This window comes from Caloenas nicobarica, chromosome 12 (assembly GCF_036013445.1).
Source record: "Caloenas nicobarica isolate bCalNic1 chromosome 12, bCalNic1.hap1, whole genome shotgun sequence".
NCBI classification, from domain to species: domain Eukaryota; kingdom Metazoa; phylum Chordata; class Aves; order Columbiformes; family Columbidae; genus Caloenas; species Caloenas nicobarica.
Window position 1 is genome coordinate 7,726,141 of NC_088256.1, and position 26,820 is coordinate 7,752,960.

Sequence of the window (26,820 nt, forward strand, 5' to 3'; positions counted from 1 at the left end):
CGCCTCCCTAATGATTCAGTTCAACTAAAACTTTCAGAAGTACCATCCCAGAAACAAAATAAATCCCTTATATTCGTAAAGCGTTGCTCCCTGAGCAGACTAGTTAGATGTCTGCCGAACACCACAGCTGCTCTGCAGTACTAATGGGTCGCACCATTAAAATTTTCTGTAGAGATTGTAGTTTAATAACTATTTGGCTCACACTTTTAAGTATTGAAGTACCGTTATGTTTCTTGGACAAGGGATTTTTGTGCAGTTTTAGGGTTCGGTGGGTAAGATTTTTATCTCCCCTCCATAGTCCCCTGCGTTACGACAATTCTGATGCTGGTGGGCTGGAGGAGGACACGAACTGAGATCCTCAGAAAAGCCAGAGTGCGAGGTGTCACCGCAGGCACTGCGATGTTCTTGCACGTTCTCCTCAACAGACAGGCTACTTTTCCCAGTGCCATCTCTTATACTGTCTTCAGCTGCTTTCTGAGGATTTTTTTTTAAAATTACATTTATTTTCCCTATAAGAGGAGGAATCCAGGAATGTTGTTCCTGGGCTTGGAGGAAGCACTTGAAGGAGGATAAAAGGGGGAAGTGGGCAGAGAAATGGGTAGCCATGAGGCTCATCTGCAGAAAATTCTGGCATTGCAAATTAAAATACATTTGAGTGTCATTATACATATTGTGGTATGTTTCTCGTTTATAATTCAGTGTGATTTACAAATTTATTTTCATTTCTGTTGGTTTTGTATTATTTCAATATCTTACTCTTTGTTCTGACATTGAGTAGCAATGAACATCATCTGCAAATCCTGTCAAAGTTACAAAAGCATAATTATTTTGAGGTGTGCATATTGATTTGAGAATGAGGTATTTTAATAGCATGAGGAGTTTTGTATGACTATGTAAGATTACTTTGTTCTTAGACTGATTTAGTCAACAGAGAGCATTACAACAGCATAAACCACATTCAATTTGAATTTCATGGCATCACGGGTGCTGAGCCCAGTATGCAATCCTGAAGACAGATACCATTTGCTTGCTGTGCTGCTGCGTCCCAGTGGCCAAATACGTTCCCTTGGCGGCCCAGTTTGGTCTGATTTCTGGGTTGGTGCAGGGGTAGCCAGGAAATAACTGGTCAGTATCATTTACAGCTTAGCCACAAGTTTATAGCCACCCAAACTGCAGAAAGTGGGCACTGCTGACAGAGGACATGAGACAAATACTGCAATCAGAATTGCCTGTCGAGGTTTTCTTTTTATATTTTTTTTTAGATGAAGTGAAACCACGGTGAATGACTGAGTTTCTGTGCCTAATTGTGAAGGCGCTATAACATGTTAGGTTGGAAAGTTCCTTATGATCCATTTTGCTGAGACTGTGTTCTGTTTAGAAAAAAATATGAAAAAGGACTATAAATGGGAATAAAAGACAAATCATGTGAAAAGGGAAAGAAAACGTTAATCAGAATCAAATATAGAACATAGTAATGAATTACAAATGGCTTTCTCGTGATTGTATAGCAGTTTTTTTCCACAGGATCTCTGCTCCATTCAAGAGAAAAATGAGTGCTATTCACTGAATGGAAAGTATTCAGTGTTCCATTTTTATCCTTATCATTCAGTGTAGGGGTTGAGGTCTTATTTACCACACTTCAGCTAAGCTTCGCATTCCCTTGAGTTGCTAATTTCATTGTGAGGGTGTTTTTTATATGGGCTTACCGATTGCTTCACAGATGCCAAGTAATTCATCCGCACACTGTGAAAATGATATTGTAATTTTAGTTTTATAGATAGGAACCTAATGCACAGAGCAATTTGTGTCAAAATCACCAAAAATCTATTTTTCAGGAGAAGCTTATCGTCTGATTTTTCAGAACACTTGTTACCTTTATAGCCTAAGTTTAAAATACAGTCTTTTTGGTTTTAAGTGTAGCTAAGGTTTTCAGAGCTACTGAGAATTCTGGCTTCAGCTTTATTTAGGGTTGGCATCTAGAATTCAGTTATCGGGAATAATATTCAGTTGACTTAATAATGAGTCTTTCTCTGTTTTCAAAACTCCATTTGCCAACCTGCTTTTATTATATGCCTTCTGATTTCTTCACCAAATGAGCCAGAAATCCTATAGACATTGCATAAGCTTACCCACAGATGGAATTAATTTCCAGGTCCAAGTCCATACAGTTAGTACGTAGAGGCAGAACTCCTGCAGGGCTGTGTCTGTGCGTTCAATTGCTTAAATAAATTCTGGATCATAAAGCATTTTTGCAGAGGGACTGTATGTCATTTGATTGTGTACCTTCAGTTCTAGCATTTTCTAACTTTCTGTCCATACTTTTATGAGCTTAATAGTATTTCCTCTTTTTTTTCTCTCTCTCTAAAGTATCTTCTTTTTTCAGTCCACTTTATTGAAAATAGTCCTATCTCGCACGTTCTCCAGAACACACACTCTGCTGGTAGTTTCATGGCAGTTTGCTGGACAAAAGAACTTGTGTTGGGAAGCACACATTTTGGGTTCTGTTCCAAGTTCTGATGACTGTGTTTGCATCCTGATCTCCGCAGGCGTTTGCTGGTCTCCAGAAACATGCTGAGTTTTTTCCTCTCTCTTTCCATCCCTTCCTAAGCTGTACCAGTCACGTACAAATCAAATCGCTTTCTCCTTTTCCATGTATCGCCACTGAATTTTCAGTGGCAAATACTAAAACACCCTCCACATATTTTTCCACATATTTTCCATTTTTTAAGTAACTTTAAAGATTGTACAACACTTTTTCTCCTGAATTGTAGTACTGGGTAGGACAATACCATTGACATCTGAAGGGTACTGCATGATCAGCCTGAATGACATGTCTGGAAGGCAAAACTTTATTTCAAACTAACAACTTGACAAACTTGAAATAAACTCCTCTACTAAAACAGAATTAGACTGTGAGAATCAGTGTCAGTTCTGATTGTATTGGCAGAACAAGAACATGCATATGTAAGTTTTTATGGAATAGAATAAAATAACTTTAACTTCATGATTTGAGAAAATTCCTTTCCTTGGCTTTTAGTTTTTCAATTCTTTGAGTTATTTATGCTGTCAATTGTAGCATGACATAGAAAATTGGATCATTTTTATACTTAAAAATGCTTTTTACAAATAACTTTTCTTCCTGCTTAGAGAAAAATAGGTTTCCACTACAATAATTGTGGTAAATGAAACTACAGCGTGATTTAAATTTTTAGACACTGCACATGACTAGTCAGTATAAGGCAAGATTCATGTCAAAAACGTGATATTTGAAAGATCTACTCCCCCAGCATTTATTACGATTCAAAAGTCCATAGACCAAGTTCTGCATTTAGGAGTCCCAGAATTTCTGACAGAGGCAGGCTAAATGAACCAGGGTTTTATTTGAGATAATGGATATAAAGACCATTCATAGCACAGGAGCATGGAGGCTTTTTTGAAGTTTGGGTTTTTTTGTTTCCTCCTCTCGGATGATCAGAGATTGTCAGTAGCGGAAGATTTTTTCCATATTAGAGTCAGTATTATTTCAGACTAGAATTTTTTTTAATCTTCTGAATTTGTTGTGCTGTACCTATATTTAAAGATACTTCTGCGTAACATGCAACTTTAATCTTCTTTGAGATTAATGATTACTCTTAAGCAGGAGATTCTAAACAGGCAGTCTGTTGGGCTTTTATTGTTTGATTTTGTGTTTTCTGATGTCTGAGGAATGTTTTGCTTCTGGAATGCACTATCACTTTTATTCTGCTTCCATTCATTTTTTGCTGGTTTTTGTCTTGCGACTGAGCTTCCTACTGCTGATATAAACAGTGCAATCTGATACACTTAAGATATGCACTGCTTATATCCACAGTTTTGTTAATTTTTCTGCAAAAGGAACTTTTCTGGTTTCATTTAAGATTTTAAGGGAAGCAAATATTGTGGGAATAAACATTTTTTGTAAGATCAGCTGTATATCACTGCAGAGAAAAATAAAACAACACACATAGACAAGCTGTTAGATGCAAAGACCCTTTTTTATTCAGGATTATTCATCTATGTACCATACAGCTACCCTTTCAAATTGTACTTTTTTTTATGTGGAATCTGTAATTTATGGCGATGGAAGCTAATTTTCCATTTTTACAAGAAAGGAATTGCGAAAGAATACAAGAAGGAAAAGTAGAATATGAAGGCAGCTTTTTTGTGGAAAAACACATGGCTGTCCTAAAACCATTCATCTAATTAACTCAGGTTATTTTTAAAGTCTTACAGAAACCTGAAGAAGTTCCATCACACTTGACATATAAAGGTTCTAGTAGCTTAACTTTTTTGTGGTCCATGGGCTTCTATTTAGGTAGGATTTAGTAAAGGGACTATAAGAAGAATAAACATTTTTTCAGTGCAATGGTTCAGATAAATACATAGAGCTGTTATTATATTGTGTAGTGGCAAATAAATGCATATGCTTCTGTCCAAATTTGATAGTTAAAACAAGGTTAAAGGACCATTTTATGTGTGGGGCAAAAGATCAAGGAGTATGGTGGTTCCCTGGTAGCTTGTCAATAGCCAAGATGCAGGTTTGTGATGCTACAATTTTTTGTGTTTTAAAGGTAGAACCTAAGAGAGCTTAGTCTCTGCAAAATTCAAAGCTGTTCAAATATTGTCTGAAATATCCATGGATTAACCTGGGAATAGTTGTTGACACTTAAAAATACACTGTTGTCATTATAACCTGGTTAATTAACCTGATGACTCTGCAAGAAATTTTTCAAATAAATTCCACTTATAACTGGAAACACCATTTTCTGGGGAACACTCTCTTTAAACTGGGATTTTAAATGGCTGGTTTCTTCCCATATGTTTTCAAAGGTCAGATTTTAATTAAAACCCTCTAAGTCACTCTCTCATTAGGTAACAGTGACAGAGTTACTCAGGAATAGTCAGCTTCTTGATATAACTGCCTGTAAAACATTTCCTTGTTCTGTAGCAAGACTTTCTCCCAAGTGGGAAAAATGCACTTGGAGCTATTGTTTTATATATGATAGATATGTAAAAAATATATAAGTAATATATAAAATACCTTGCATTCTGGACTGTATAAAATAAAAAATAAATATAACTCTTTTTATATTTTTTAGATAACTGGAAACCGTGAAAGATTACATTTTAACACAGATATGTCAAGGAGATACAGTGCTACCGTAATGGTCAGCAAAAAACAATATCTTTCATTATTTTTCTTTTGGGAAAACAAAGATGAAATCTCTGTCTAGGATAGGTAACTATCTAGGCTATGAATCATTCACTGAAATTGTTTATTTTTATATATTTTGTTCTTAAAGTTTAATAGCTAAGATGAAAGAGCAGACAGCAAAATATAGGGTAATTCTCCGTGATTAGTCAGATTCTTACGTCTCTCAGATGACATATGTTAAGAGATAAAATTGTAATTTGATTTTTTTCCAAAAAAACATATAGCTTAATAAGAGACCAAGAATTTTATGAATAAATATGTGATCAAATTTAGCTAGAAGTTTAGAGCTGTGTTCCATTTTGGCCTTAAAAATCTTAGTCTATTGGTTTGTTGAGTGGGGAATGAATCTCTTCAAAACGAGTCGGGTGTTAGAACTGTGATATTAAAAGTGTGGCTGGAGAAGTGTTACCGAAGCCTGTTATGTGTTAGAATCACAGACTTCTGTGATGGATGCACAATGTTGTGTAACGTTCTGGCTAAAAGTTCACTGTGGAAATCCAGCATAACACATACTAGATGGATTTAGATATCTATTAAAGAATTTTAGTGGAGATTCAACATCCCATTTCCGATAAGAATCTTCAGGGATTTTCATGATCTAGTGCTCTGGTTTATGGCTTCCAGTTGGAGATGAGAAGGAGAATCAGATGTTTGTCAGTAACAGCCAAAGGTACGACAGACAACAGAATAGTGAACACTGATAAAATCAAGCCAATTAAGGCTATACTGGAAGAGTCCCCAGAAACTTCTTTTTTCCAACTAATCAAATTTTAGGACAGTGTTTTCGAGACTTCCAAAATCTAATTTAAACTTTTTTTTTAATAGATGAAATAGCTTAAAAGCAGGATTTAAGAAAGTTAAAACTTCCTGAAATTGAGTTAGTTTACCCTGAGGTAGAAGTCATATTTTCTCATGATGGAAAATGAAACCAGGTTACTCAGGGCCTCATTGCGTCAAGTTTTCATCATCTCCAAGTCCGAGATTCCACAGCTTTGCCAACCTCTCCAGTGCTTTATCATCCTCATGGTAAAATTGGAAAAAACAAACAAGCATACAAAACAACAACAAATAAATGTAAATATTCTTTTTTTAATTGAATTCCAACTTGTGTCCCTTGTTTCTCATCATCCCACTGTGTATTTCAAGAAGAATTTGGCTCTGTCCTCTCTATACCCTTCCAATTTAGGTTGTTGTAGAGAGCAATATGATCTTTGTAGTATTTTTACCTTTTTTTTTTTTTTCAATTATCATTTTATCTGGGGGCGAGAGGGGGTGTTTGTGTAAAAACCTAGCCTGAAGATCTTCACTAGTGTTCAGTAATCTGGTTTCTCTGAACAAAATGTTCTTTCCTGTTGCTGGAGGCTCTGAACTTCCACTTTGACAGCACAAGGTGATGCAGAGTTATTGAAAGAATTATGAATCAACAGTACCATGTACCAATTAGATTAATTAGATTTCAAAATGTGATGGATAACCATAGCATATGGAGAGATGTGAAGCTATGACCTTACTCCTGAAAGGCAAGACCACAGGCAGCTGAGTCTCACTTGACATGCCAGGCTCTGTGTGTGCATACAGCTGGGTAGGTATCTACTTTGGTTGTATCTCTATATCTTTTCAGTTGTCTCCTTGCAGCAGAATTCTTGCTGGGCTAATTACAAAGCTCCTGTTAGTTCACCAAGCTCATTTTTCTCCATAAATTGGCAACGTGAGCGCTGGCTCACGCCTCTTCCAAGTTAGGTTCTGCTTTCATTTTTATTGAATCAGTAACTCTCTGAAGACGGGGCAGTTAAGTTTAAAGACTATTCGTGTTCGTGGTTTCAGTTTCAATACTACTTTTATGTCACAAGTAATAAAAAGAGGTCATGTGAAATGTTCAAATACTGAATAGGCACAAGCTTTTATGCTGATGCTCAGTGTTGGATTCTATCCATAAAAAATTGTTTGGAATACTAAAAAACATTAAGTGAGAAAATTATGCTGTTTATAATGGATCTTGATACATATTTGTTTAACTGAGATTTGCGAATGTTAATTGACCATAGTTCCTTCCAGTCTGTTCAAATGTTATGGTCATTAAACTGGAATAAACATACTATTTTAATTATCATGCAAACATCATTTGTTTGTTTCTTACAAATATTAATTACCTTTCTTGCTCTTTTTTCAGGGAATGTATATCAAATCAACGTATGATGGACTACATGTAATCACAGGAACAACTGAAAATGTAGGCTTCCCTGTTCTAAAAGTCTTTTATCATGCACACTTGTATTTTCTGTATATCTGCAGTGCATTTGGTAATATGAAAACTTGCTTTAAATCAGATGACTTTTATTAATACTTTTTTCTTTATCTTTTCTCTACATATATTCTATTAGACTTGTAAAAACTTGGAACCCTTAAAAATAGACATAGGAAAATATCTATGATGAAGTGACTAATAACTAACAATATCATAAAATGAAAATCTTGAACTTTTGTCCTCAACAGCTCTTCAAATACACCTCTCTAATGGTGTTCACATATATGTTCTCTCTGGCACAAAAGTGGTTTCCTTTATATTAAGTAAATTTTTCTCATGTAAGAGCATCACTATTAGTCTAAAATAATAAAATGTTGAATTTAATTTTTGTTCTCTACCTTAGAACATGGGACAGTTCAGGTTCATACAAAAAAGGTATTTTTCTGTCAAAAGAATAGGAGAAATAATGTAATAGGGGAAAAAAAATATGCCTCGGGTGTTTATATTGACCAGAGTAGTCACAAAATTGCAGTTACTGATAAGTGTATCTTTCCTATGAGCAGCCCTTAATATGTACAGTCAGCTTTATGCAGTGACTAAATATTGTCATATAATAATGAATACTTTTTTTTCTAAGAGTTGCTTGCTTTCTTCTTAGAAGGGACAGGGTTTTTTTTTTTGTTTTAATCACCAAATTAATTCTAAAAGAATGTTAGAAAAATTGGACTTTTGAAGATGATGCCTGTCCTAGGATTGATTCACATAAAATGAGTAGCATTTCTATATATAAGCAATTCGTAAAATAAATTCTAAAATAATAAATGTTAAAATAGTTACAATATCATCTGTATGGGATGTAAGAAACATGGGTAGCAGAGAAAGATATTATTTTCAATATCAGATAGGTGTTAGAATAATCTTTGATAAACCAGAAAGTTTGTAAAACTAGCAGTAATTCCTGACAGGACTATCACTAACAAGGGAGAAGTTGTGGAAAGGAGCAAACAGATTTTGGTACGTGAACGGAAGAGAACAGATGATTTGACCATGTTAAAAACCCCAAGGTAGTTAACAATCCAAATGACTATTGTGTGAGGACATATAAAAAACTCTTTTATGAAAATATCCATTCCTGAAAGAACAATATTAGGATGAGTTAGGCACCATTGTATTTTCATATTTTCCATCATCTGTAGTAAAAATACAGAAAAGACCAAGAAAAATATATTATTACTGTTTTCGTTGTAGTCTTAGAAGTGTTAGGCAAATCTGAACCAAAAGCAACCAGAAATGTCACAGCACATAAATCAGTATGATCATAGAAAAACTAAACTGTGACAAGAATAATGAAGCAGCTTCTAAATATCCTTCTTGTAACTTGACTTACAAATCATAACTGCTGCAAACTAATTATTGTGATAGACTTTGTCATAGGACCTATCCCTTCTGTTTTTCACACAGTCATACTGTTTTCATTCCATCTTGGTTCTGCTTAATGGCGTATAGCTGGATAAATCACAAGTTTAGATTTTATAAAGCTAATGCTGAAATGATTTAATGGTGATACCCAAGGAACACAAAAATAGCACTGTGCAGCTAGACAAAGGTGTAAGTACTCACAGGCATACGTCACAGGTATGCTAGCCCATACGGGTAAGCTTCACAAGTGAGAATTTGTTCTACTTGATTTATATATATAGAGCAGTATCGCATAATACAGTTTTTGTCACTCAGTGCAAACCCGTGGAAAGCCTGATGATTTGTGTATCACAACTTAAAATTTGTTTGCTTGTTTATATTAACACCATTGGCAGCATTTAGAAGTCTTAAAATAACTATATGCATATCTTGGGTCCTGAAATCTATGAACGACCCATCTTGATTTTGTTGGAACAGATTTTGTTCACAGATTGAATTACTCATGCTATAATTAATCCACATTTTTACTGTAATTCTAATTCATTTTAGAAATATAACGCAGTTTGTAGGGAAAATATTTATATATTTATAACTGAAATTCACAGGAGGATTTAAATTGACTTAAATTTTTATTTTGACTAAACTTCAGATGTCAAAACTTTTTGATAAGGCACCACTAGAAGAAGTTGCTTTTTTGTTTTTGCTGAAAGTATAATCACATGTGCAGATAAACCAGCTTCAAAGACCTTTAATTTCTGGCATTTCAGCAAATTGCTTTTTCAATCCTTTTGAAGGGATAATTGACCTCAGAGCCAGTGTTTAATTTTAAAAGATAATAATTAGCTCAGCCTCATCAAAGTCAGGAAAGGAGCTAAAAAGAGAAAGAACCAGGCCTTTGCTTTTCCAGTTAACGTCAAGTGAAGTTAAACACCCTGGTGGTGTTGGAGTTTCCTGCTTGTTTTTCATTCACAGTTTAAAGAAACCAAGTTTGTATTCACATTGAATTCTAGAAATACCTTTCAGTTACATGTGTAGTCCTGTGCAAAAGAGCAGTCTGCCAGAATTCTGCAAGTTTCCACTAAAAGCAGAAAGTGACTTTGGAGCCAGGTAGTTTGTAGGTAAAATCCCATTTATTAGAGTGCAGAAGGATGCAGGTGGTGGGAGTTGGTATCTGGCTGTAATGACCAGGCACTCGAGCACCAGGTCTGGGCTCCCTGTGGCAGGAGACATGGAGCCCTTAGGAAAGAACAAGCAGAGATGGAGCAGGTGAGGAGCTGGAATGTAGATTGTATGGGGCAGGTTGGGCAGAGCAAGGCTGGGAATGAGCAAGCAGCTTGGAGTAGCACCTGGAGCACACTTGGAATCATGGTGGCAAACTGGCTCTTTGCCCTATTGGCTTGGTTTTCTTCCTAATTCCATAATTAATGGTGTCCCCTACTACTCTCCAGCAGCTGTGTAGACTGCAGACGCTGTGGGCTGGTCAGCAGGTGCTGACTATTGGAGAGGGATTTGACCTCCTCACAGATGAATCTCTTTGGCATTTTATTCAGAAGTAATTGCAGTCATTTTCTTCCCAGTGGTGATCTGGGTTTTGGTTGGATTGTTTCCTTTTGTCATTGTTCCCTTTATTTGTTTGTCTTATATTTTTAAACTCCATCCTCAAAAGGGATGGAAATGACAGATGGGATTTGTGGTTGGTGAAGAATGTCCAGCTGAAGAACTCTTGCCTGGTTCCTAGAAGTCTGGACTGGTACACAGTGAGGTCATGAACAGAAACTTCTACAAGTAAACTTTTTTCAGATGAATCTTTTCTTCCTTCGCATCTGTACCTGGCTGTTGAGCAGTGGGTAGTTTATGTTCTAGGCTGGCTCTAAAAGACATCCATGGATTGAACTAAGTTTTGATTAACATAACTCCTTTTCTGTGAGGAAATTCTTCAATATTAGAGCTATACCAGTCTCTGTAGCTGCAAGTGGCTTTTTTGTCTGCCTTTCTTAGCAGTCTGCTTTCTTGAACAGGGAACTTGAACAGTCACTCAAAGAGTATTTTTCTTTAAGCATTTCTGCATTGTTTGAGATTAGACAATCCATCCTCTCCTCTCTCTGACTCCATATCTAACAACTAGAATAACCATTCAAGCTTGCCCAAGCTTGTCTCCAGGCTGGTTTACTTCCTTCATAGCTAACTTCCACTGTGATTTACTTCTCAAGGTGACCTCTTGGCTCTTTAATTCTTTTCTGGTTATTTTCTCTTGAATTTTGAGTTAGTGTACTCTGTGTACTAGAAGACTCTTGTAAGCTAGTGCACAATGCAAGTAAGTTGCCCTGAGTTCTCAGTTCTTGCTGCTGCCTGCTCATCTCCTGCATGCCTCACAGTTTTGTCTCACAGACTTAAGATCTGGTTTCATTGAAGCATTTAAAATGGTTTGCTAGATAGCAGTTGACTATGTTCAAGTGGGTTTTCAATGGGTTTTAATCCATTTTAACATGATCAGAAGCTTTATTGAGGATAAGGGAGTTCTTCAGCTCAGCCATCCCGAAGTTATGTTGCTTCCTCCAGCATTCATTGTTTTAATTCCTGCTCTTCCCTCCCTCCTCCACACCCCTGATGTAAAGTTTATTATTATCTCTTGTCTTTAGTCTCCTGCTGACCAGTGTAAGAAAATCCATGCTGGTGATGAGGTGATCCAGGTCAACCATCAAACTGTGGTAAGTATTTTGGAAATTCTGCTCTGCAGGCTTTGCCTATTTCCACTGCTAAACAGGTAAAAATTCTTCTTAGAATGTAACTTTGCCAAACTAGATTTTATTTTTGTCTTTTAAAACATGATAACCACTACTCATTCTTTTAAGAAAAGGCACAAGTCGAGTCAGTAACCAGCCCAAAAGGATTAAGCCAAATTTGCATTTTGCACAGCTGCTGTTCAACATCATATTCATTCCATAAGATGATGCCAGGATATTTCACTGAAGTTCTTGAACTTCTCATTATGGATGTGCCAGCTAGTTTATTTTTTTCTCTCAAACAGTATTTTGCATTCTGTTTAATACAGGATTCAGATTAAAAAGGCAGAAGTGCTGTAACAGCCATATATTCTGAATCTGTTGGAGGAAAAAAAATGTAAAGACGATTAAAGTGTTGATAGAAAGCTGTCAGATTTTACTTTTGTGCATTCTTGCACGCAAATTTATTTTTAAGCAGATGAGCAGTTTTATAAAGTTAGTAAAACTATTGACCTGTTTAAAAACACATAAGCATGTGCATGCAGAAGTGTATGCAGAGCCTAAGGTATTGCGGTACATGATTTGCATATGTTTAAACGTGCTCACCATTGCATTTCTGTCACAGCTGTGTGCTGTATTGTGTACTGAATCTATATAAAACCAGGTTTTGTTTTATGTAGAAACGCAGGAATAATATGTTTCTGCAGCATGCAGAGAATTGTATCCTGGCTTAAAACACATGTGACTTGGCTGAAGAATCAATAATTTATTTCTTTATTAGATTGAATTATTTGTAATTGAGCTCTAAATGCCTATTAGAGTGTCTATCTAAAAGCCTATCAGAGCCTCATCCAAGTCTGAATGCTTATATTAATATTTTTCTTCCTGTTTGGTGATGACACTAGCTGCTGCCTCCTAAATGATGCTAATTCCAGTGTTGATGGTTACTGAAAAAAAATACAGTCAAATTTTTTCTCATTACTATCTTAAGTCATAGGGACTGTCTCTTTAAAAAAAAATAAAATTGTATGTTACAGAAGAATGGAAGCAGTGTTGCTGGAACTACAGGTGAAAGTAATACTTGTATTTATTACTTATGAGGCATTGTGACAATGACAATAATAACTTCCTAGAGCACTTATAATTTAGGCATTTAACTTTGTGTTGCTGAACCTCATCTCCAAACACACAGCAGCAAAATTAAGAAATCTGTCATTTGTGTGAGGTGGAAATATGAAAGCCTGACTATTAAAATCTTATGATTAAAGAGCAAATATTTTCTCTTGAAAAGCAGTATAACTTATTCATTTACGCTTTAAATGTTAATGCAGCATGCAGCTCTTATCTATATTAGAGAGGTTGCATGAGTTGTCATAGTTACAAATTGAAATACACATTAGACTGGCTTTCTCCATCAAACATACTCTTCAAGAGACAGATCTGATTTAATCTTTACTCCTGTAGGTTAAATCCTCTCATTGAGCTCCTCAAGAATTGGCTTTCTGGATAGCAACTCTTTCCATGTGTGTTATGACAACAGGTCCAAGGTGTTTGATACTTGTAATCCCTTTCCAGCTAAGGCCACAGTACCAACAGCTGAGCCAAGTGGCATTAAAATATCTTTTCCCCAAAAAAATCAAGTATTAATTATTCATTCCAAAGTTTATAACAAGACAAGAAAAGAGATAAATGGCAAGCTGTTTCTTTTGAAAATGTATTCTTCCTTTGAAATGGCTGGAAAAGTCTCATTCTGTCTTCGCTGTGATTTTGGGAAGTCAGACAGTAGTGTTTGTGTGTCTCGGGGTACATGTCCAACCCTCTTCTCCTCATAGATTGGAAGTTTTAATGTTTTAAGTATCTCTTTGATGTTCAAGTGTGCCCTTTAAGTTACTTCTGGTACATCTTGCTGCAGACTACACTTACCTATGTTCCTTGTTCACCCACATTATTGGAAGTCGTGATGATAAAGATCATGTGTATAATTACCATTATTTCCATTACTGGACTTGAATAATTCAGAGGCAACAGCTCATTCAACTTCTATGTAACTGATATTTTAATACTAGCAAGACCAACTCATAAAATGAGGTGTAACCCATTTGAAGTTAATGACGGGAGGTGGCTGAGTAACCTTGCAGAAGCAAGGCTTGCGTATCTGTGGTGGCCTCACAGGTTTTCCAGAGCTGTAAACTGTCTGGCTCACCAAGTGAGGAGCACAGATTTGCCCTCGCTGGAACCCAGCACTTCATCGTACAGCCTTGGACTCCACAGCTTAGCAAGAGCTAGTAGAAGTAAAATTGTCAAAGGGAATAACACAAAGCAGTTTGAAATGACACCTGACCGAAGTGAGCTTGTTGAGCTGCTTCATACTTCTCATTTCTCTTGCAATGTTCTCCAACCCTTTTTCTTGCCTGATAATTGGTAGGGCCATTTCTACCATTAGTTTGATTTCTGAACTGGAGATGAAGTGTTCATTTCTTCGCTGCTTCCTCCTTTCCTTTCATCACACTTTCATTCCATCTAAAACAAAATTGTAGCAATAGTTTGTGTTGGTTTATAACCAGTTATGATAGCTTGCATTTTCCCTTTACCTTGTTCTGGAGCTGAAAAAAGCAGGGTGTGTGTTTATTTTTCTAATGTATCATTTTGTTCAATTTATTTCATATCAAGCATTTAACGTTGCCCTGTGACAAGGCAAATTATTACATTTACTATACTAAATACTTCCTCAGTAGCAACAAATTTTTCAAGTAGATAGTTTATAATGGATGGAATCCATGGTCTCATGTTAGTTAAAGCATTAAAAGCCTGGGTGATAAAAATACAGCTGTTAGTGTTACTTCTCATTCCTCCTTTTACCTGTTCGTTGGTAAGGGAGGCTCCGTGCTCTCGTAAAACATACACGCAGGTTAAATTATACAATGTAAAGATGCAGAAATATACTTTCTTCAGATACTTGTGTGCTTCAGGGATACTGCGTCCCACAGATATTATCTTCGTTGTCCTAACAAAGACATTTTGTTAAGATTGAAGATTTTGTAGCATCTTGGTAGTCCATCAGGTATAAATCACATTCAACACAGTGTGTTTTGAAACCCAAACTTGATTTGTAGTCTAGATTTGTCTGGCGCAAACTTCCGCTCTTTTGATCTTGATATATTTTTATCTATTAGACCGGAGAACAGGTTTCTCATTTAGGTATTTTCAGGATGCAATCAAATTCGTGTCACACTTTTTTTTTTTGTAAGCTAGATAATTTGAGCACTTTCAGTTTGTCATCCTAATGTGTGACCCTCCTCAACAACCTCTTTGCATATTTAACACTGAGTTACAGAGCTGTATGAGACTACATGAATGTAGCCATTACTGACTCACTGCTTACTCTTTTTAACAGATTTTTATTCATTTTTTATTCATATATAGGAAAAAAGGAAACTAAGAGGACATTTTTATTTTATTTTTTTCCTTGAAAAACAAAACCTGTAATTTCAGTTTAAGTTTGACACTTTCCATCAATAAGTCCATTTTAAGAGAAGAATCATTAGCTGTTTTGAAACTGAGAGTTCAGAAATTATCAAAGGAGAGCAGCTTACAAATTGTATATTGCAACAATTGAAAGAGAGAAATAAAAGACTTACTACATGGAATTTGGTCTAACCAAGGAACACTCTGTAATATAAAGATCAAAGAAAAAATAATAGTACTGTAGGCAAGAAATTAATTAAATCAGGCGACTCTCCACTGGCTGTTAAAAATATTTTATTATTATCCAGTTTCTTTATTTGCTTTTCTGCTTGTCCCTGCTTATTAGCTTTTAATAGCATAAGAAACTTTAAAAATAAGTTATACATCCTAAATTACTGCCACACTAACTCTTTGTTTTCCCCTACACTAATACCAGGCACTAGTTCTGCCAGTGCCTTGTAGATTTTTACCTCCTCTCTTATAAAATTATACCAAAGTGCTGAATGTGCCACTGTATATTTATTTGATTGCAAACCTAATAATTACACCTTAGGTTCCACAGATAGTATATTTTCTGCTGCTCATTTGAAACAGTAAATTTCACATTGTCTTTTTTGTTGAGATGTTTTATATATGGGACATAATACTTTAGTAAGAGAATCGGGACTCTCATGCAGCGAAAATAGGGTAAAATTAAAGCTAAGATAGTAATTAGCCGAGAAACACTTGTTTCTTCCAATTTCCATGACAAGGATAGCATCAAATGTAGAGCAAAGAGAATAAAACCTCTCATAACAAATATCTAGGTGTATGCATATCCAGGATGGAAGCAAAGTTGAATAATTTACTGCCTAATCATCTACATCTCAGTTTACTGAAGAAACTGAAGATTTCAATTGCAAGTCCCTAAGTAAGGATTTTTAATTAATTGTCTGCTTTGGGATAACATTGTATGCTGGGGAAATGTAAGAGGGGGCAAAACTTCCTTGTCGTTACTATGCAATATTTGAAATGCAGCATAAATTTATGAGAAGTAAATTGTGTTAATGTTCGTTCTTTGATAATTTTTCAGACAACAGAAAGGTTGCAAATCCAAACAAATATTGATCCAACTGCCTGACCATCTGTAAAGTATTTGATCTACTTCTGTGTAGAAAACTGTTTGATAAACTAGGGAAAACTGACTTTTCAGAAAACTGAAGGTCATTTAATAGGACAGAGAGCAATAATAATGCTTTTAGTAATTCCTGTTGAAAGCTAGATGTTATTAAGGAGCAAGTGGCAAGACTCCAGAAGTCAGAATGTAGTAATTAATCCCAAATCAACTCGGCATCATAGAGGTGATGTGACTGAAAATGGCAAAGATGAACTTGGAATTAATTTGGAACATGTTTCCAGGAGAAAAAGAGTTTTAATGCCATTGTCTTGACCTTGGCAATATCTTGTCTGAAATACTGTATGATGTTCAGGCCATTTATAGTCGTCAAAGGTGTGAAGTTATACACAAAAATTAAAAAAGTGTAATGGGGGGAAAAAAGAAAATGCATCATCTGTCTGATATGAAGAGAATTGTTTTATGGATTTCAATACTTTTAACCCATCTGGCTAGGTCTGAGACAGAATTCTACTTTCTTAACAGACAGAGGCTGTATAGACCAGACAGAGAAATAATTGTTTAAGGTAAAAAACAGTGTTATGCAAGAGCAAACGTCCATGCAAACACCTGTAAGTAAATCCGAGGTAGAATTTGAAAAAGGTCTGCCTGGGATGGTGGCTGAAGAACTGATGGAAGTGTTACAGAAGAGTCAACAAGTGGATGTAGTCACCCAGAAGGGCTTTTGCATTTCCAACACCTTTGCTTTGTTGTGTAAGGTGTTTTCTTATCTCTAAATCGCTGTGGTTTTTAACTAATATAGTTGCATTTTCACACTTGATAAGGTTATTCTTTGGAATGATGGATGCTATATAAATTCATGATCAACAGCCTAATACCTTTTCAGACTATTCCTTGTCAAATTCCATACTTAAATTAACTGTGTCAAGTGCCCTGGCACAATGAAATAATTTCAGCACTAATTTATTGCTGTTAAGATTTTTATTGAATTAATATCCTAAATGTATGTTTGTTGAATTGTGAATTTGAGTCTTAGTGAGAGCTCATTTTAGATGGAGGTAAATCTGTAAATGTGGTGCCAGGTCACACCATCTGTTTTTCAGCACGCTGTTTGTTGTGAATTACAAGGAGGAAAAGGAAAAACAAAAACTAAACGGGAGATGTCATGAGAATTACAGCTGCTTCTCCCAAAAGATGTCGTTCTGTTTCCAAACAAACTGCCACATGTTACTTATTCTCAGGATTCTGCTTTTCAAAAAGAGGCTTAGTAATGTGTGTCTGCCAGATCTTGCATCTTTTGGGAACCTTGCTGTGTTTCTCAGTTAATGAGAATAACTGTCTAAGATAATGGGAGAACATTTGGTTTTCCATCATCAGTTATTGTTAGTAACAGTTAGGATATTAATAAGAAGAGTGAATCAGCTACAGGTGTTAATGATGAGCTTTCCATTCAGTGACAGAAAGTCTTATGATCTTCCAGCACATTTTTGTCTGATAATAATTTCTGATTTCCATGTTAATCAAACAAATTCCCTTGATTAATTCCCTAATGAGGCAAAGTGAATTATAGACAGAAAATATGAGAGGATGGTAGTCTGTTTCCTTTAAAAAAAAAAAAGTTTACACAAGCCTTTTATTTTTTTTTTTCAATGCAAATATGAAGAGAGGTCACACACTTGAGGTTCCCGTAAGTAGCCAGATGGCTTTGCTTATGTATTTGAGCAGCCTCGAGGGGAAACATCTGTCCTGGTTCACGTAAGGGTTACTGCACTCACAGCAGAATTACTTGTTTTCAGGTGGTGTGCTGTATAGCATGTACTAAATATTTAGAAAATACTATTCTGTACAATTGATTTCCAGATCAAACGCCTAACAAGGAAGTTCTTAAATTCCTGTTTATTGACTTATTAGTTAGAGCATTAACTAATTTTAAGTCAGTAAGTATCAAAGTTTCTCTGAGTCTATTCTTTTTACAAACTCTGTGCGTATCACTGCGGTACCAATTCTCATTACTGCCATCTGACTGTACTTTGGTTTTCCTTTGAGTTATGAAGTAAGACAACAGCAGGCATGGGGCTTTCCACATTCTAGGTTTTGTAGGCCCAGTTTATAAAGAGATAAGAAATAGTCCACTGTATTTCAATATGTTTAGCGGAGAACAATGCACCACGACTATAGTAGTAATGCTGTGCAAAGATGACATAATGACGTCCTTCTGAATTTGTTGATTTGAATGCAATGGGTATCCTAATTGCTTCAGTTTCATTTATTCAGGAAAATACAAAAACCATCACATCGGTCTTTTTTTTTTTCCCTCAAGTAGTCTAATTTTAATGTTAACTTTCATTACTGAGTGAAATACTGTAACCCATATTGTAGAATCTGGTTAACTGAATGTATATGCTAAAATTTTTAAAGGAGAAAAATACCCTTTTGTTGAATACTTCTTACCATAGCCAGAAGCTAGGGATTGCTATGAAAAACTGATTCCTTAAGAACAAATGTCAAAATCTGTCTCATGAACTGGTTTTCAACTAAGATTCTTAATCCACTGTAATGACTTCTATTTTTTTCAAGGATATTTTTAGTAATACAATTTATAATAACATGTCCAAATTCCTAAGAGCATTTTATCATAGCCTAGTAGTAATGACTGCAGACTGTTCTCTAATAGATCTTGGTATTTAATGGTTTTGTCATTAAGATTCTCATTGGAATAATTTATCATTAAATTAATTATTGATCATTTTTTTCTAAAAGGAGCTCATGGAACTCTAAAGATTTCAGCATTCTGAAATTACATCAATCTATAAAAATAAAAAAAAAGTTCATTTTTAATTCTATAATTGAGTAAAACATATATATATAGCCTCTGTCATTTTACAAACAAAGCACAAACTAGAAGAGTTCATTTGCAATGCAAGTTGACATATTTGCATTTGTTTGGCTGTGGCCTGCTTATAATTACTACCAATTTCTGGTTTCCTGTCCCAGGGCATTTTTAGCAAGTTTTCAATAGAACAGCAACATTAAAAATAGAGCTTTAAAAAGCTATTACAATCTTTTTTAGAATTACCACACGTATTGCCGTTCTTTCTGAGCCGAATGTTCACACTTGGGATCCTGGTTTCAGCCCGCAGTTGGAGACAGGCTAGAACCTCACGGGTTGTATCAGAACTTCTCTTCAGCCCTTATAAGAGGATTTTAATTGAAAGCTCTTCAAGGTTGCCTTGATTATTTTTCCTCCACCTTCATATGTAATCAGATATTATCTGCCTGTAAGAGGAAGTAATTATAAACTATACCTGATATAAAATGGCGATATATGTAGACTGCTCTGATTCTGAAATACATTTTTTCATGTTTTTTAAGAGAAGTGGGAATACACACTTTGGTCAGAAGAGCAATAATGATTAAAATGTTATAGGGAACTCTGACAAGTCAAACATAGTCAGAAAGCGTAGCAAATATAACTGCACGTAATAGTTGCAAGTACTTGTTCAGTTACTGCTCTTACATTCCTTAAGCTTTTCATTCTTAACTGTTGATTTTCAGGCTGCTGCAATTTGGCCTCAGTACAGTTGTGTCTGGAGAGCTGCTGTGCCAACACCGCATTCTATTATTTATATTATTATTTAATAATTCCTGTACAGTACAGATCTGCTTGACACTGGGGCTTAAGACTTGTGGTAGCTATAACATTTATGACAGGTCTTTACTGTGGTCATTTATTGCTGCTGTAAAAATCTGCCATGTTTGGAACAGCAAATGGACAGAGGAGTCTAACACAGGTGCAGGAGGCTCAGCTTTTCTGAGAAATAAAATGACTTGCGAAAAAATTTTTGGTGCAGGGCCGGATCCATACTTTGTTTAGCAGAACTATGGGTAGAAAGTAACCATCAGCGTTCAAATTAAAACCTGACTCACTCAAGTAAAGTTTTAAATAGGACATGATATTTAAAAGGGTAAGTGGGAATCTGTCCTGCACCTATTCACTTTCCTCGGGTCGCAAGTCTAGAAATCACGTGTGAAGAGAAGATGCAAATGAGTAAGGCTGGGAAAATCCTCCAAAGTCCTCCCTATAAATATGAATGCCTTGCTGTTCTCTGAAGCTCAGTGTGAACCAGTAACCTAATTGCCACTTGCAAGTGGTTACTCTCTCCAGTAATTCCTTTCCAGGTGGGCTTGTTCTTGTAATTTGAGTTATTTCGGCAAGATCCTTGGAGTATTTCCTGAAAATAGCATGATGAGGCTAACTGGAGGGAATAGGTCAGCCCTTGGGACCAGGGCTGAGCTTGGGTGTGCGTCACTCAGAGTCTGCTTTAGTTGTACCATTTTGCTGTGGAAGAGAGAGATCTCAATCTTTGTGGTATAAGCCTGGTTATCTAGATCAGGTCACAAGTATATTGACAAAAATACAAGCTTTAGAAGTGAATGTTAGCAAAGCCTATAAGCTTTGCAATATACTTCTGTCTATTGGTACTAATTCTATCAGTACTGTAATATTAAAGAAACTTCTTCAATACAAGTGTTACCCATGAAGTAGGGCAAACTAATTTGCCGTGAAGTACTAAGTAGTAGGAATTTCTTGTTTTATTCATAGTGAACAAGTGAATACATCAGTTGCATACAGGAAGGGCAAAAGGATTGCTGAATTGAGTCAAATTTATTCTCCTATTTAAACTAGTACAATTTCACTGATTCCAGTGGTGTAATTTGGAAGAAAGATTCGTTTACGTTTTGGGAAATGTGAATTTTTATGAATTTTATTTTCAGTTCTAAATTTACATATCTGATTTTTCTGATACCAGTTTTTGGTTTTTTCTTGTGTGCCTGTGGAAATACAGATAGAAATTCAGCAGCATTTAAATGTGTAAGAAGCTACTTTTATCATAAACATCTTTATATACCGTCATTTATATTATTATGCAGTTTTAAAACCTCTTCAATGATTTAGGATAGTAGGATACTGTAAATGTTCATTTAAAAAAATACTATAAAAATACATTTTCTGTTTTCATGTATAAACAGTTAATGGTGAATTCGTATTTTAAATAATAAAGAAGAATAAGAAATGTCTCTAAGTAGATTTTTGTGAGCAAAACATATAAAATCCTTTCAGTGCTAGTTTGTGATGTTCTTTTTTATGACTAAGTTTATATTTTATATTTTATATTTTATATAACTTGAGTTACTCAGCTCTGTCCTGGGGCTGTACAGATAAATCAAGTAAATTATAATTTATCTTCCATTAGGATCTTAAAGCTGTTACATATATGTTACGTATGTTGCCACGGGATAGTCTGTCCTCCTCAGCAGTGAATGCTTCAACTAAGGATCCAGACTGAAATTATTTTATGACTCCTAGTCCTCCTCATTTGATTTAAAATGTACAGTGATCTCACAAATTACTAAAAGGGAGAGAATGTTCACTTATGCCTTATTTTGTTGAGAAATGTAACTAAAAAAAAAAATCCAGCTTCAGCAGCATCATTTCAGTCCAACAGAAGCAATGTGACACAGTTTATAAAAACTGCTTATGTTTGCAAAGAGCAGGCTGTAACAGACCTCTTCGATTAATAGAAGATTTCCTTCACATTTAAAGTTAACTGGAAAGCTTTCAAAATTCAATTATGGCATTTTTCCTTAGGTTGGCTGGCAGTTAAAGAACCTGGTAAATGCCTTGCGAGAAGACCCAAACGGAGTGATTTTAACCTTGAAAAAACGTCCCCAGAATACCCTGGTTTCTGCTCCTGCCCTTCTGAAGAATGTGAGGTGGAAGCCTCTGGCGCTTCAGGTAAGAAGGCTCTTGCAACACTGCTGTCCTGGTAAATCCTTAATTCAAGGGAAAACATTAGCATTTTTCCTTCCAGTGAAAGGAACACAGGCATCTAAAAAGTCCCAAATTCCTTTGAAATAGTGTGCTGAGATAAGTTTTGTGGCAACACTAGATGTGTCAATAAGATGGTTTTCCTCCATTTTTCTGGTGAAGCTGGGAGCCAAAGGAATTTGTAGAGGGCAAAAACACTTACAGGTGCCACTATCGAAGGACAAGGCGGCCTGAGGTTCAGTCCTTTGCTTTGACCGGCAGAGGCAACATTGTCTCCTTGTGCCCGTTATTTCACAGTCCATCAAAACAACTTGTTTGTAATCAAGTGTGTTGGACCTTTTAAATTTCAGAAAAAATCTGCTTCTGTTTCACATCTCTCATCAAGTCTGAGTTTTTGGTAGCAGTGCTAATAGAAGCTCTTGTATTTTCTGTATACTTATTCCTTGAAAACCTGTTGATATAAAAAAAAATCAGTTGTGAATGTCACAGCCGGTTCTTCCCACAGCATCAACATTTGTAGTGGAAACTGACTCACTGTAAAAAGGCTGAACTCCAAATATCATTATTAAAGGAAAGTTTTTTGAGCAAGTTAGTAACTATGCATGTTTAAATTTAACGCTACAGAACGTTCTGTAATACGTTTATGCACTTCCATAATGTGGAAGCTTCAGAGTTGTTTCGTTTGGATCATACGACGCATGAAAGTGTTGCTGAATAATTTTTAAATGAGTGAAACAAAGCAAACCCTTCAAGCCTATCTGAGCATATTTCCTCCCTGCAGGGCACTGCTTGAATCTTTCGTTCCTCAAGTGCCCAGCTCCTCCACAGCAACTTCTCTTACGGAGTTTGCGTGATCTCTGCAGCTCAGTTCTGACCCCTGGGTTTCGCGCCATCGCTCCTTGCTCTCTGACTGCTTCTGGGGGAGATGCTGAACTCTTCAGATTTCTCCATCAGAAGCGTTCAGGAATAACATTCTTCTCTCTAGTAGATGATTGTGAACTTCATATGAAGCCTCCAGTGGCAGCAAAACAGAAATTGCATTTGCGACAGGGCTTTCATAGAGATCCTCTCATTATATTAGTACATTAAAGAGTCATAATTCACAAGCAGCACTAGTTCTGGAAGTTTTGTCAGTGTGAAAACCATATGTACTGTATACATGGCACGGCACTTTCCACAAAACATGCCAGTCTTTGTTGTGATAGATAAGTGAAAGTGCACTAAGCTATTTTTGTGGAATTATCAACAGTTTCTAATTTTGTGATGTGTCTTCTCCTGATGACCCAGCAGGCAGGAGCCTTTGAGCATCAAAGGATGCTGCAAGTGTCTTTCTCGCTAGGGTGAGGAATCTAAATAAAAATATAAATCACCTTGGAAAACAAAAAAAGCATTGCCAGTGTTACTTCTTAACAGTAGATTTTGTAATAAGATGTTGAAAACCAACTTCAGGTCTTTTTTAGCATCTTTAGGTCGTCTTTAGTCTTCATGCCACAGAGGTAAGCTCAAGTATCAGGACCTGGATATGTTTCAGGATGCAGTTTTTTGTTTTGCCTGTTTCCCGCAGTTCTCACCTGGACCTAGTATTATTTATTATTCTCATTAATGACTTGGAACTAGCGTGATTAAATTTCAAGATGATACCAAAACTTGTGTTTCCTGGACAGCTGACATAACAGCTTGATGCTGCTGAAAGCAGTGAGCTCACTTCCCTCTCCCCGCTCTTGGCTGCGGAATGTCCTCGCCTTTGTTTGGCTTCGGCATTTTTTAGAGTCTCTAGATCAGTTTAATTCACTGAATTGGTAGGAAGGCTTCTGGTTGGATTTATTTGGTTTTTTTTTCTGGAGTTTTCTACTGCTAATGGATTCAATTGGCTCTCACAGAACAGAGGCTGTCAGAGGCTATCGACGGATTTTCAGAAATAAGCAGAATACAGTCAGAAGGTTTTATACTTATGCAAAAATAACCAGTTGCATGAATGCAGGGTATAGAATGACCAGTTAAGCAACAACCTGTGGAAAAAGTCTCAGTTAAAGTAGATCAAAGCTGAAAACAATTCAGCAAATGTCACAGAAAAAAGGAGAACGTCTGTGGATGTGTTATATTTTATGCTTTGTTACATATATGGATACATATATATTGCTTCATGTGTTATTCCTCATGGTGTGTAAATATATGGATATGTATATGGATACATGTAACACATAGTGAAAAATAACACATGCAGAGCAATTCTTCCGTTCTGATTTAGTGTTGGTGAAAAACCACAACAAAAGCAGTACATAATTAGGGAAGGAACAAAGGAATTAGGGCCTAAGAACTTGAAATTCAGAGGCCAGAAATATTATTTGTTAATTCAGGTTGGTGCACAGCAGGAATTCTTAAAATAAGTTGTCATGTTTTCTATTATTGCTTAAGACACTTATAGGTGTTATTAATATTTTTCCCACAATAGTTATGTTTAAAATTATACCACATAGTGAATTTATGAAGCATTAATGATACAGAATCTGTGAATCCTTATAAAATTTATTTCTCGGTCTTATTGTAGTATTCCTTTGCTGTATATAGTTTCCCTTGATGCTTAATTAACAACAGCAGAATGTTGTTATAACATATGCTGAACATACAATTATCTTTCAGTGAGGCATCATGTCACTCATACCATTTTCTCATTTTGTCTCTAGTTGGCATTATGTGATATTAGATGACTATTTTCATTTTTAAACTCTGTTATTATCTTCCCACTCAATATAAAATGTTTCTTTCATCTGCAATGGCAAACAGTGCTCTGTTTTTCATAAAAGTGAGCAGACCAGAAAATTCACTCACACAAAATACAACATTTATTGTATTTTTTTCTTTTTATTTGCAGAAATTTTCTAATTGGGACAATCCTTCTTGTTACAACTACTTGATCCAGAACATTAAACTTTTTAAAATTCAGCTTGAGATATAGAATCTGTCAAGTGATATGACTAGTAAAGCTTATGTTGAGTGATAATTTTATAATAATTCTTACATAATAGAAAATACTTTTTGTGCTCTGCAACTTTTTAAGTATATTCAGAATAATTCTAGCTAAGTAGCTCATTTCAGATTTTGAAAACCATATGGATTTGGAGAGATGTTGCTTTGTACAGAAAGGAAATTCTGTAGCATCAGAATGGATGCTTGTAGAGCGAAAAAAGGAAAATAACAAGTTGGCATATACCACTTCTCGTATGCCACTCAAGTTAGGTCGTGGTTCATCGTTCAGGTACTGTACCCTCATAGAATTGCTCAGATGAACTCTGAAATTATGTGCTGCCCATTTACTTCACTATCTTGGTGAGAAAAATCTTGGGCAAGGAAAGGGTTGTTACACCTCAGACAAAGAAAATGCAGCAGTTGTGTCCTGTCCTCTTAAATGTCTTGGTGGAGATGGTGAACAGTCGTTTCCTTTTTGTCTTAATGCCACTCATGCTTTCAGCGACTTCTGCCATATTCACATGTATTTCATTGTGTTCTCTTGCTCTGAGGACAAAAATTAGTATTTACACATCAAAAAAGGTATAGGTGTCAAGTTTGAAAAGGTAAATGTGCCTGCTGTTCCACAGCACAACTATACCTATTTGTATTGTTGAACATTTGATTTTTCTGAACAGCAGCTTGTCCAAGAAGCAATTAGTAAACTGTATCACTAGCATGAACAAATCTATTCTGACAAAAAATATACACAGTAGGAATTTATATGGTGAAATGCAGTTACAAAGCCCTATTTTCCCTTACTGCAGGCAACCCATGTAGAAGAGTGTCGCCTGTGTGTTTTCTGTGAATTCGCCCATCAGGGCAATTCTGGAGGTTGAGTTTATTCCTTCAAGGGAGAAAGCAGAGACTCAGTTTCCCATCCTTAATTTTCATACCCCCCACAAAGGTGAGGGATGTCCATGTTCAGGCCTCTCGTCGCTGCACCCCTGGGCTTTCCCAGCCTCCTGCACCTTGTCCTGCTGCTTTTTGTAGGATACGTGGCAGCCATATGTTTATGGTTTTGAGCAGCACTTTTAAAATAGATGCAATATTTAATTATTCCAAATATTTGCAAAACGTAGGCTCAGAATTGCAGCAATGTGTTTTGTTTCTGAAACAGTTTGAATTTTTCTGTTTGGCAAACAATGGTTTCTGAGTGTTAAATGTTCTCTCTCAGTTTTATTCTGACGTTTCAGCATTGCTTAATCATTTTACTGATAATTAGGTATTCTCATTAAAAACTTTGAATAACATACAGCAGGTGCCTGAAGTGTCACTTTTCAGAAGTCTTCTATCAACAAACGTGTTTTCCTTGAGATTTCTTTCAACTGTGCGTGCATTTGCACAAACTTCAGCAAACATTCATTTGTACACACACAAAGTCAGCATAATCAGTATAAGTAATTTTAATGGACTTGAGATATAAGACTTCAAGAATTGGCTATGGCTAATTGGTAGTCCTGGTTGGGATTATATTTACCATTTATTAAAATTACATTTTTGGATTTTGTATGATATCTAAATACTGTTAAACTAATGTTTTAGTAATACGAAAAGACCCCTGTGCTATTTTGCAGATACCCAAACCCACTGAAATTCCATGCCTGATATCACAGATGTGCCTGGAGCTCAGAGTGAGGGAATACAGCTGTGCTACATTCACTCTGAGCTCCACATCATAGAAGAATTATGTTTGCTGGAATTATCTGAGTGATGATTTGGATGGGGTACGTCCATTGAGAAAGGGATAGAAACAGGTATTGTTCCGAAGACATAATGGCCAGA

The 26,820-nt window shown here is 35.9% G+C and overlaps 1 protein-coding gene across 1 annotated transcript in view; it reads left to right on the forward strand.

The window, feature by feature from the left end:
- Positions 1-26,820, forward strand: part of LOC135993388 (connector enhancer of kinase suppressor of ras 2-like) — a 171,855-nt gene that overhangs the window by 92,534 nt on the left and 52,501 nt on the right. Inside the window, exons 8-10 of the mRNA XM_065643217.1 lie at positions 7,404-7,463; positions 11,537-11,605; positions 21,850-21,996. Of these exons, the coding sequence (XP_065499289.1) occupies positions 7,404-7,463; positions 11,537-11,605; positions 21,850-21,996 (276 nt within the window). The remainder of the gene's footprint in view (positions 1-7,403; positions 7,464-11,536; positions 11,606-21,849; positions 21,997-26,820) is intronic.